Consider the following 13,082-nt stretch of genomic DNA (forward strand, 5'->3'; position numbering starts at 1 on the left):
AATAAGACTTTCGATCTCTTTCCGGTGGGGAAACGATATTGCTCTCACGTGGAGGCTTCAAGTTGTTCGTTATGTTTAGGTCAATGACAAATGACCGGTGGTGCCTATTTCTGGCGGGCTTTTGTCCTGGATTCACTTTATATGAATGGCGTAATCCGAATTATGTTGGAATAATTCAACAGAGGAATAAACAACAAAATGAGCAGTGATCAACAAATAGTGTCTTTTAGAATGGTAATTGCAGCACAGTCCGTTGTTCGTTTTATGGAAGTTTTTTTTTTGTTCAGTTGGAAATTTCATGTGAACCTTTCACAAAGTGCATGGAGTTAGTGTTAGCGCAAGAAGTAAAGTTCAGGTAAAAACAAAGTGCCTTGGAAGTAGCTTTGGTACGTTACTAAAGCATAAAGAGTTGATTTAGTTATTGATTTAATAATTGATTTATCGTTTTTTAATTGAAGAAACCGAACGTGTAATGCTCTAACGAAATGTGGCTGCGGAATGTTGTTGTTGTTGTAATGTCAACTGGTTTCGTTTTTTCGTTCAGATCTGGAAATATATCGCTACCAATATTCGAGTTGCAGCCCTTCAAAACACCGCCGAGATCTGTTAAGCATTGTGGTATAATATATTCTGGTCCTTCAGCAACCTGCGGATGGTCGTGGGTTTCCCCCGGGCTCTCCCCGGTTTTCTCCCACCATTATGCTGGCCGCCATCGTATAAGTGAAATATTCTTGAGTACGGCGTAAAACACTATTCAAATAAATAAATAAATATAATATATTCTGTACGTCAACCACACAAGCGTTTTGATTGAAGTAAATCGCAATGGGCAATTTTGAGATTTGTGCTCATTGTAGCGGCAGGCTATTTTTATTTCACACATCTCCTATAGCAGGATGTTTCGCCAGCTCCCTACTGCAGTATAGATGGTTTGCAGTGGTAGCCATCTGTGAGGTAAGTTCGTGTAATGCCCGCTGGGTGTCTGTTGCTTGAGGTGCCATAAGCTGGGCAGAGGCCCTTGGCTGGTAAGGGCGTACAATGGGCAATATACACAAACTTACCTCAAAGATGGCTGCCATTGCAAACCATCTATAGGTACTGAACAAAGATTTAGTTAGTTCAATTAACTTAAGTATTGAGGTATACCTTCTACAATTTCTCATATTTACATGACTGTGTGAAGATCAGAAATTGTTGAAAATAAACCTTAACGTTTACCCGGTAATTTAATTGAGCTACGATGTAGTCAGTCTGGTGACCAGGATTATAATTACAAAATGATACCTCAGATTAAATCTTGAAGTGCAGTTTTCTTCCAGTGCAAACTTTCAGACAGCCCATTGCTGATTACAATCTCAAAACCATGATACAAAAGTCCTGTATGCCATAAGGTCAAAGATTTCATTAGATGTAAATTGTGATCATATTATATTATTTTAGAAGATTTCTTAAAAAAGTAAGTACCCAGTTTCATTATTCTTTATACAGAAATATATTATTCATAGAAATTAAACTGTAATATGTTTGTAGATCATGTCAGATGAGGAGGAGATTCCTGATCTTGTGCCAGCTCAGATTGTCAAAGTTCCAATCACTGTTATAACAGGATTTCTTGGTATGTTTTGCTCAGTTTCCAATGTATGTTCCAATGTTAACCTAATATCTCGTGCGTATTCATGATGCTATCAGGTTCTAATTCAGAAACATTTCCGAATACATACACACAGTGTAAAATGAGAGTCTTGAAATCCTCTGAACATTCCAATATTAAGGTTCAGGTCCACATCCTAGTTATTTGTCTGGGTCTTTATAAAGTTACTATTGGGTCGTGGGAAGGTCTTCTAGCAACCTGAGGTGGTCGTTGGTTTTCCACTGGGTCTGCCAGTTTTTCTTCCAAAATAATGCTGGCCATCGTCATATAACTTTGTAAGCCACATATTCTTGAATAATACGTAAAACACTGATGAAATAAATCATTGGGATAAATGGAGTGAGTCATGGTCAGGTGGTTAAAGTGCCTGGTCATACAATCTCATACTTGGACAGGGAATTTTCAGGGCTACCCTTCCATTGTTCTTGGGTGGCTGTAAGCATTTGATAATGATTTTGCTTGAAGTTTGCTGGTAATCATTTGCCTACCTTCAATATTACATGGACCGGCCCCCATAGCACAATTGGTAGAGCGTTGGTAGAGATGCAGGGTCAATCCTGGGTCGGGTCACACCTAAGACCTTAAAAGAGGAAGTTGTAACTTCCTTGCTTGGCATTCAGCATGAAGGAGATAGTGCAATGACTGGTTGACCCATATCGGTATAATGGCTAGGGCAGGGTGCCTTACTTACCTTCGGTGAGGCGTCCCAGTGAGGCATCACTAGATAAAAGAGCCGTGGAAATCTGTCCTACAACAAGGAGGCACATTGCACGCACTCTAAGGATTCCTTTGTCCTCATATGACTGAAAAATTGTTAAGTATGACATTAAACCCCAAGCACGCACTCACTCACTCAGTATTACATGTGTCACATTCAAGGTCCATGGTTTATCGCGGGTGCTCTTGTTTTTTCTTCCATCCTTCAAACTGGACACCATAGTGTAAAGAAAAAGATTAAACAGTAATCAAATAAACAAATTACTGACATAAACAATAAATTTTTATGTACAGTAGTTTTCAAATTGTTTTTCTTCAGGAACCTTCACGGTTTAGTAAATAAGTATGAAGTTAATCTGTTAAGGGTTATTGTAGGGGCAGGAAAAACCACGCTGTTGAACTACATCCTAACAGAGCAACATGGGAAGAGGATTGCTGTCATTCTCAACGAATTTGGAGAAGGTGAAAAATAAACTTTCTGTCTTTGAATTTATATGCCATGCTTTGTATTAAGTAAAATGTATAACATTTACTTGCCAAGCAGATTGACCAACCAGTAACTTGGCCAGTGGGCCTGCCATATCTTTTATTAGGGATGTTTTTTAATAGGTGGGGCATTTGTCAAGAAAATTATATAAAAAATTATGATTCTAGTTCATTTTGCAGAGCAGTTTTTAAAATTTCTTTATGTAAAGAATATTGTGTAATTTGAGTATTAATTATTAAAACTATTGCAGACGATGTCACTAAGAGTATTGTGTTAACTATTTTGACTTTTTAACATTTTGTTCACATTTCAGGTAGTTCTATAGAGAAGTCCCTGTCTGTTGGCCAAGATGGTCAGCTATTTGAAGAGTGGTTAGAACTCAGAAATGGATGTCTGTGTTGCTCTGTCAAGTGAGGAAATCTTAACACTGAGTACTGTATATCATAGTCTGTTTGAAATTCAAGACTGCAGATTTTCATCAGTGATTGATGTCCATCTTAAAAACTTATATAATAAACCTATGTTTAAATTGGAATCTAAATTGGAATGCCTATTCATGCTTCATTATGCGACAGATAACAAAACAGTTATGAACAAAAATGGGGCATAAAAAAATGATATAGATAAATACATTATATGTGTATATCTGCTGTGTCCATTTCACTGGCTGTGTATGACAAAATACCAATCACACAATATCCAGTGGTTCAAGTGAATTGCTGTATTATATGCCTTTGTACTGGATTTTGTTGTTTCAGAGATAATGGAGTTAAGGCCATTGAAGATTTGATGACCAGGAAAGGAAAGTTTGATTATGTTTTGTTAGAGACTACTGGTTTAGCAGATCCAGGTATATTCTTTGTTTTTATCAGTGATGATCTCTCATCTTTATTCTTTTATATGAAGGAGTTTGTGACATTTATGTTTTTTTCTCACTGTCACTGAAGGCAAGGGTACAAAAAATATAGAAATGTTCTTTAATATACCATCAAGCAGTGATGTTATTTTATTTATTTTCTCTGTGGAATAACGCATGTAGCAGTCTGTATGTCTGTCCATTCTGTCCATAGGCCTGTCTGTAATATTTTACTGCAAGTGCAAATCCTACAGGTTTCAGCAGACTTTATCTAAATTCTGCAGTTGTTCTGGTAACAGCATGCAGATTAGAATTAGGTACATAAATTATTTCCGGAGTTATGTCCCTTTGAGGTGACTTTTCAATGACTGCATGTCAATGCATCTTCTCCAACGGGTTTTAAATGGTTTTCTTCAAATGTCAAAATTTTTGCAAACTACATTTACATATGGATGTATCTTTCTTATCAATTTGTTACTATTTTGAAAAACTTTTTTATCATCCTTTCAGGCCCAATAGCCTCAATGTTTTGGTTGGATGAAGAACTGTGCAGTGATGTATTCTTGGATGGTATGAACATATGGTATTTTATCTCCCTCTGGCAATTAAATAATCATTTTCTGTGCACAGAGTTTTATAAATACTCTTCAACAAAATGAAGTTTAAGGCCACTAGTAGAATTTCTAATTTTTTTTCTTTTCACTTCTGTCATCTCATTTTATTATTTATTTATTTATTTGATCAGTGTTTTACGTGGTACTCAAGAATATTTCACTTATATGACGGCGCCAGCATTATGGTGGGAGGAAACCGAGCAGAGCCTGGGGGAAACCCATGACCATCCGCAGGTTATTGACAGACCTTCCCATGTCTGCCCAGAGAGGAAACCAGCATGAGCTGAACTTGAACTCACAGTGACCACATTGGTGAGAAGCTCCAGGGTCATTAAGACGGGCTAGCACCAAACCAACTGAGCCCTGGCGGCCCCTCATTTTTTTTGTATTAATCCATAGTTGAATGATAAATGATTATGATTTCAGGGCTAATTACAATGGTGGATTCCAAACACTGTCATCAGGTAAAAAGTTATCTGAACCTTTTCTTTTAGTTTAATACCTGTATGTGAATACTGATTTTAAAAAGTAACGATTTATAATTTTCGGGGAAAAAAACACAACCGGGCAACCAAGCTCAGTAAAAATGTCTAAAACTATGTAGGTTAGTGGTCAAAACTTCAGAACATTGTTCAGAATAGAGACCTTAGATCTCCAATATGAGTAACAACATCATATGGGAATATATATGTGTCTCATACTTTAGACAAGACAGTAGCTTTTATCATTAAAAGTGTGGGTATTGTCTTTGAAGTACAAGTAAGCTATAGAAGAAGTCAAAGGGAGAGAACTTTAATGATGTAGTAATGAGAGGATTTTTTTCCTTTTTTGGATTAATTTATTTTAGATATCATGAGCTGTGTAGTGAGTAATGCTAGGCAAAGTACAGGCTTTATTATTTGTATTAACCTGTAAATTTATCCTGTTTTTTTGACTGCCCATACATTCTCTTTAAGCATTTAGATAAGGAAGAAGATGATGGTTCAACAAATGTAACTGTAAGGTAATGTAAATATGTTCAGAATCCTTTAGGGTTTAAAAGAAGGCTTAAATGATTACAAAATTTTATTATAATTTAGATAGCTGTCCCAAATATAAATCATTTGCCATTATTTGGTGGAATCCACATTGATCTGATGTTATGTCATGCAAGAACACGGTCACCAATCACTAACACAAAGCCACATATGTCTGTGCACTCATACATGCATTGTAGGGGGTTCAGAGTCTATTACTTGACATAACCTCTGCTGTGATTTATGTAACTTTAGTAGCAGTCATCACATCATCTCTGGCCAATCATAAATCTTTTTGGACTATGGAATCAGTTTTTCTTATGTAAGGCTTCCTTTGGATAATTCTTAAAATTCATTCTAGTTTGTCAGAATATTAGCTCTTTAAATATTTTTGTTTCTTTTTTTGACTGAACTGAGTCTGAACTGTTTGATATAGGTTTTCAAAATTTTTAATGCTGAGACATGTTGATTTATTTCCAGACAGTTAGCCTTGGCAGATGTTATCATAATAAACAAGACAGACCTGGTTCTGAAAGAGGAGTTGGAAGATCTAAGGGAAAGGATAAGGTACATGTAGCAAGTTTGTATCCCTTGTTTTAAAGGTCAGTTTGTAGTATTGTTCTTTTTAAGTTGTAAATTTTTTATAAAACGCTACATATTATGGAAAAATGGAAAAGTTTTCAAAACTGCAGGAGGGAAAAATGAAATCTTACTTTTGATGTTTGTTTCAGTTCAATAAACAGCTTTGCCAAAATCTTGGAGACGTCACATGCCAGGTATGTGTTAAACGGTGTCCTGTTGATTAGAATTTTAAGATTGCCTTGGATCCTTTAGATATTGAACTCAAGATGACATATCATCTTACTTGGTAAGATGCAACATTTGGTAGTGTCTCTTGTTTTACACTTTAAGGTAAGGTTTCTTCTTTTATGATCTTGATAGTGTTTCTTGAATTTCCCCACATCGTATAGCGCCTTGTTTACTCCTCATAGTATTTTTTTTTGTGTAATAATCACTTGGTGTATGGTGTCACCTTTTACACCATTTGACAATGTGTTTCATTTTACACCAGTCTGTTGGGGTCTCATTTAGTATCACTGGTTTAAAGGGTGGCTTGTTTTATACCATTTCACTTGGTGTTTGCTAGATAGGGTGTCTGGTTTAGCAGTTTTATACCACTTAAAGAATTTATGTGTTGCTGCATGGATTGAAAAAGAACTCCTGGACCTTTATTACAGATGTAAACTTTAAACGAAATGTTTGGTTAGTTATTGTATTTAAAGGTAATGTTACTTTTAATTGAAATATGATGTGAAGTTATAAGAACTTAGCCTCCCCCCGCCGATCCTTAATGGCTACTCACGCCTCAAAAAATATCTATTCTGGTTGTAAATGTATTCTCTGTTTCTTTGTCTCTTAGAATTCATCTTGATGCAATATTGGATTTGGATGCATATGGAGGACATAGCCAGAAAACGTAAGTTCCTTTTGTGTAGTTTGCTCAACTAGAGGTAAAAAAAAAATTTGTTTCTCATTTAGGACCCATTTGCTGCATAAGAAAAAAATATTACTTACAAACTCAGTAAATTATCTGCTCACCAGGCTAGTTTGCAAATAAACATCAAAATCTTCAATGGACCTTAGCATTTGGCTATAGCCTGGTATAACCTGTTTCTCATTTAGAGAATCAAGGATGGCCATAGTTCTTGCACTCCCTCCCGCCCACTGCGACACACACACACATTATGGTGCGCATACAATTGCCAACGTAAGCAATAAAGGCATATTCGACAATGCTTTGTAAGAGCAATACATCACCGTGGACAGTGTTCAAATGAAAGAAGTCAGATAAAAATTTGCCACATTTCCTTGGGAGCATTTCGCCACCTAGGGTGAGTTATGTTATTTGAGCCATATATATACTTATGCATTACATATAAACTTTTTTGCTCACAAAGCTTAAGTTATATTATTGTGCCTGTAAGGGAAGAATATAAAGTGGGTACGGATGATGCTGAATAAGATGTACCACTAAATAGGACTGGGTTACTTCATATGCTTAATATGTCTGTCCTGTTGTAATCCCAAGTTTCACATCACCCATCTAGACTATATGACAGGCTAACAGTGATATCATAGTCCTTTTTATTTATTTGGTTAGTGTTTTACACCATACTCAAGAATGTTTCACTTATACATCTGTGGCCAGGATTATGGTGGGAGGAAACTGGGCAGAGCCCGGGGGAAACCCACGAACATCCAGAGGTTGCTAACAGTCATTCCCTCGTATGACTGGAGAGGAAGCCAGCATGAGGTTCCTGGGTTCTTGCTCAGCGTTAGAACGCAGCAAGTTAATGCAAGCAACTGGTCACAGTTCTAGACTTGAAATTATCATATCAAATTCTTTAACCAAGAGGGATTTTTTATATGTGTGGACCTTTAGAGTTTACCTGTCTTTTAAGCTTGTACCCAATATTGTTATTTTTTGTTCTTGTTTTAGGCTGGAGGCATTGTTTCTTACTCGGGGTTACAATGTAGCCAAACCTCACAGGCTAAGCAAGGTATGTTTTTAGGGGGCTGAACAGTCCCATAATGCTGCAGTACATTATTTGTGTGTGCACATACTAAAAATGTTTTACATGTACTTAAAATTTCACCTTCCAATTCACACTATGATGTATATGACACTAGGTTTTGAAGTCTCTCTGCGCTGTCATATTGCTGACATTTCTTATGTTAAAAACTATTTTTATTTAATATAAATTATATGAGGGTTCTGTGTAAAAGTTCAACCCAATATTAACCCTGAGCACATTAAGTCATGTACTGCATTACCTAAAAGAAACACGGGGGCTACATGGCTGGTTGTTTCATAGTACAGGGGAAACGAACTTGCTGTGTTAAAAATGTATATTTTTTGGTCTGTACCCCTGTTACTGGCATACATGTATCATGACTCTGTTCATTGGAGAGTACTAGAGTGGCTGAACATGTCGTTTATGTGTGAAGGTGTAAGTTGAATGTATGGATATTTACAATTTGTGCTTGTGATTTCCTATAGGATATTACCACAGTAACATGTGAAATATCAGGAAGTATCTCAAAGGACGGACTAGATACATTTGTGCAGAATTTACTCTGGGAGAAAAGGGTGAAGACTGAACAAGGGGAGGTAATGGATGTTATTCGAATGAAGGTAAGCATTCATATAAATTAGCTTGAGGCAAAAACATTACAATGCTTGTCTGTGACCACTGTTTCAAAGCTTGTATCTTGGGAATATGTGCAATATATGCAGAATGTATACAATTACCCTCTGGATTGTTGTGCAGGTCTAAGCCTAGCATGGTTTAGCATTGACTTAGAAACATACATTTTACTGTGGTATTCCATTCTGTGTAAAAAGGATATTTTTTCTTACCTCCACATAATGTCATGCTGCACATTGGGACATACTTATATACTTGTACATATATTTTGTAAGTACTTACCATATTCGCGCATGTAACTGGTGCACCTTTTTACCAACAGTTTCAAGCTCGAGAAAGCCCTGTGACAGTTACATCAGTACATAATTGAATTCTACATCAAGATTTTGAACTGTGAACAGACTGCTGAGCTGTATGAAACAATCATTTGCAACATTAACAATGTCTGAAAAAAAAAAAACAACAAAAAATATGGGAGAAAAGGAAGGCCAACTGACTATGATTTAGCCAAACAAAATAAAAACACAAATCAAGGTGCAATCAAAAACAATGGCCAAGAAAAAACCCCTAGAAAATTCAGCGAAGGAAAGAATTCATGGATGGATCCACGTGAGGTCATATAAACTGGTTTGCCCTCTGTGGTTTATCAGCTCGTGACTTTCACACCTCTGAGGCTAATACCACTGAGTGTCTGATCTGGTGATAAAAGGCTGGGTATAAAGATAGGTAAATCCTCAAAATTTTAGTGGGTACAATGGTTTTTCATTAAGGTGCACTGTTGATTTTTCTCGGCCAGACAGACCATGTGACTTGCAAATTCCCGTTAACAGCAATGCACACTATTACAAATCTCATGTGATATTGCATGAAAAGCAGATAGTGCACCTAACTCTGATTTTTATGGAAATTATCTCATTGATGATGGGTGCACCACTTGCATGAATGCAACAGTTACATATGCAAATATGGAAAGCTGGAGAAAGTAAACCATTCATTTTTATGTCTTGCGAAAGAAAAAGAAAATTTATTTATTTCATTGGTGTTTTACGCCATACTCAAGAATATTTTACTCCAGTGGAAGGAAACGGGGCAGAGCCTGGCAGAAACCCACAACCATCTGCAGGTTCCTGACAGACCTTACTAAGTACGCCCAGAGAGGAAGCCACCATGATCTGCACTTGAACTAACAAAGAAAATTGCTGCAGATTCTATTTTTGTGCATAAACTATATGGTAAATATTGAAATATATTATCTTTTATTCAGAAGCTTTGTTTTATTGAGGGGAAGTTACATGTATATATGATCTGTGTTCTTGAAGCATAACAATTTAAAGAGTTTCTTTTGTTAGCAAATTCAAAATGGACCGGAAATGAAATAAATGACTAAACAATACATGTGTGCTTATATATAAGCAAAGACATATTTCATTTTATTTTGAAGGGTGTTGTATCATTAACTAATTGTGAAGAGAAAATCATCATACAGTCTGTACAAGAGTTGTACGACCAGCACCTCACTGTGAAATGGGAGCCATCTGAGAAGAGATTCATTAGAGTTGTTTTCATAGGTAAAATTTCAGATTTTTTTTTCTCGTAATCTATTTGTTACTCTTAAGTGGCCGAGATGGTTAAAGTGCTGACTTGTTAAAGGTATCAGGCCTAAGATGAATTAAGTTCTGTGTTCGAATCCAACACTTACTGTTTTCTCTGTGGCTGTACGTCAGTACCAAGGGAGGCAACTCTGAACCAAAAGATTCTTGTTCTAGCTTGTCCACAATACTTCTGTCATTATTACAACTGCCATCTGTCCTTGGGTTTGTGTGATCTTTATGCTGAAAATGACAAGTAAGATTGTCATGAATCAACTAAGCATAAAACATGAAAACTCTTACCAGGCAGAAGGGATTCCCCTCCCTGCGGAAACAAGACACATTCATAGGTATACCACTATTGTAACATTTCTGTAAGGAGAATTTGCTCTCCTTGGCAGTTCCAAACTTTGCATTTATAACTTTTGTCTAGAGAATATCTCATTGCCAATGAAATGCTGACAGTAGAGAAATTTCGGTACTGAACCCTATATGTTGTTAAAACAGGGGAGATACCAAGGACACAGGTGCTTGACTAAGACGTATGGTTTGAGGAAAATATTTGTTTCAGGTTTATCCTTTATGGTGGATTTTCAGTATACCATGGCTAGTCAAGTAAATGTAATGATGTTTTTTGGTTTCTTTCAGGTAAAAATTTGGACAGATCGGTGTTAACCAATGAACTTTCTAAGCATGTAACAGTGCCGGTTAAGTGAGGAATCTAAATGGACCACAGTATTCTAACATTTACAGCACCTCTGTGCTTATGAAAGCAGAATTTGATCTGAGAGGTATTATTTAAAACAAAAAAAAAACCAATTAGTCCTTTGTGTTTTGTGGAGGAATGTGGTGTTTTCAAACCAATACAAGAAGATTTGTGTAGGAAATCTTTCATTAAAATCTTCCTGGATCTGAATTGGCATCAGTGATTAATAGTTTCACTTCAGGCCTCCGTGTCAAAGGTGGTTAGCATACTAGCGTGGCGCAGTGACCCAGGCGCCTCTCACCAATGTGGCTGCGATGAGTTCCTAAAAATAAATAAATAATTTGACTTATTAAGTGTTTTCTCTAGGAAATCTGTTGATAATTTGTTGTCATATATAAAAAAAACTCAAAACTAAGATTTCTGTCAAGAATTTATATGAATTTGTAGTCCTACTTGATGCTTAAAGATAAATGAACATTGCTAGACATTGCTAGCAACAGTTTTGTTCAAAACTTAATATTTGTACTATGTCATGATGAAAAGAAATCATCTTGTACAATGTATTTTATAAAGGATATAATGGAGAAGCCAGTTTAAGTCAATTTTATACAGGTGAAAATGCTTGTATTAAAAAAATGCTCATGCTTTTCTATGTATATTCATGTTGTCAGTTTGTTTTTGGTTCATGCCAAGTGAGATTTTGTAATTTTAATTAATTAATATTAATATTTTGTATGTCCAGAGTAATTTTTTTTTTTGCCTTTATAGAACACCATAAAGCCACTGGAAAAAATGATTTTCATTATGCATTGTAGCTGGCTACCTAAAGGCCTTTTTTTACATTAACTCATCTGGGGACCATATTGTGGTATTATACATTAAGTTGTATACCCAAGAATTAACCTGCCTGCGTGGTATCATTGCCTACTTGGTGTGAGACTGAATTTCTGACACCACTGGTTTTAGTCTTGGTCAGTTGATGCTTATTCCTCATAACACTTATGTGTACATCTATTTATTAATTGCTGCATGCCACTTTATATGTTCATGCTACTTTATATGTCCGTGCTGCGTGTGTTTATTCTAAAGTTTAGCATACATACTGTATAAGTACACAGGGCAACTACACATACTGGTAATCAACGTGCTTGGGTTTACTAGGGTAGATAATGCAACCCGTTGATCCGAGCAAAAATATGTAGAGTGGCGTCCCTTTCGAGGAAATTTCGAGAAACAGGCAAAGCTTTAAAGCGGACTATGGACCTTTACAAAATGTGTATGTGTATGCATGGGGTATTTTCAGCCACATGACGACAGGGAGTCAGTAGGTGTGTGTGCATATGATGTGTCTTCTTGTGGCAGGGCGAGACCATGCCGTCAAAGTTCTGCCCCCACTGAAGTATTGCCAGACACCCGACAAGACACCCCACTCAGTCTCATGCTGACACCTGACCAACCAGAACGAGTCTTTTGTATGACCTCACCCGGATATGATCCCAGATCTCCCGACCTCGAGGCGGACGATCTGACCTGTTCCAAAATGTGAATTAATATCGGTACTTCGCCTTAAGAAGCTCAGGCTCAAGCTAACTGCGCATTGTTAGCGGTTTTTGTGGTTTAATAGTGAAGGAATTATCTTGAAAACAATACACGTATCCGTATAAAACGTCTTAAAGTAGAAAGAGCAATGCCTACTCATCTATGGACATTCAGATTCTAGAAATAGAACAAGAAATTACTCTGAATTTACAAATTTGACTTGGTCTGAGTAATTTGTTATCATAAAGGTTTCATTGTGCTGCATGTTACATATATAGCAACTCCCGACTTGCTGTGAAGCATAATTTCCTCTCGCAACAAGGTCTTAATAATCGTCGTGTGAGTTAGGCCTACTACCCCCACCTATAAATCATGGTATTTTGTAGAAAATATCCACACTTTCTAGCGATTTCTCACCACGATGTGACTGAAATAACCATTCAATCATTTCTAGCCATTCATTATAGCGTGCCTAAGTCGTGTGATAAATTTGCCCAATGTCTACTCAGTGTTTTTAGCCTACTTCACGCTGTTGGACGCTAATATAACAATATATCCTACTTAAACTTAATTGCTTTAAATTCTGTTAGAATGTGGCGTTAAGCCATAATCGTCCATTTAAATTCAGTAGATGTTCCTCACACAACAAACAAATATATCACTAGTCTAGAATCAGTAGCACCCCCTGCTATATGTCC

General features: G+C 36.5%; 1 protein-coding gene across 3 annotated transcripts; it reads left to right on the forward strand.

Annotated features, from left to right (window-relative positions):
- Window positions 1-324: 324 nt before the first annotated feature.
- LOC135471909 (zinc-regulated GTPase metalloprotein activator 1-like) lies at window positions 325-12,018 on the forward strand. 3 transcript variants are annotated; one of them, XM_064751343.1, is made up of 15 exons: window positions 325-386; window positions 1,531-1,615; window positions 2,744-2,830; window positions 3,169-3,265; window positions 3,614-3,705; window positions 4,222-4,281; window positions 4,752-4,789; window positions 5,282-5,328; window positions 5,822-5,908; window positions 6,073-6,117; window positions 6,762-6,818; window positions 7,842-7,902; window positions 8,403-8,537; window positions 9,992-10,118; window positions 10,788-12,017. In XM_064751343.1, the coding sequence occupies exons 2-15, from the start codon at window positions 1,534-1,536 to the stop codon at window positions 10,853-10,855; spliced, it is 1,083 nt and encodes a 360-aa protein (XP_064607413.1). In that variant the 5' UTR covers window positions 325-386; window positions 1,531-1,533; the 3' UTR covers window positions 10,856-12,017. The 3 variants fall into 3 exon arrangements, with proteins under 3 accessions (XP_064607413.1, XP_064607414.1, XP_064607415.1); XM_064751344.1 differs by having other exon boundaries at window positions 331-355; XM_064751345.1 differs by lacking the exon at window positions 325-386 and adding an exon at window positions 682-735 and having other exon boundaries at window positions 10,788-12,018.
- Window positions 12,019-13,082: the final 1,064 nt, after the last annotated feature.

The sequence above is a fragment of the Liolophura sinensis genome, chromosome 7 (genome assembly GCF_032854445.1).
Source record: "Liolophura sinensis isolate JHLJ2023 chromosome 7, CUHK_Ljap_v2, whole genome shotgun sequence".
NCBI classification, from domain to species: domain Eukaryota; kingdom Metazoa; phylum Mollusca; class Polyplacophora; order Chitonida; family Chitonidae; genus Liolophura; species Liolophura sinensis.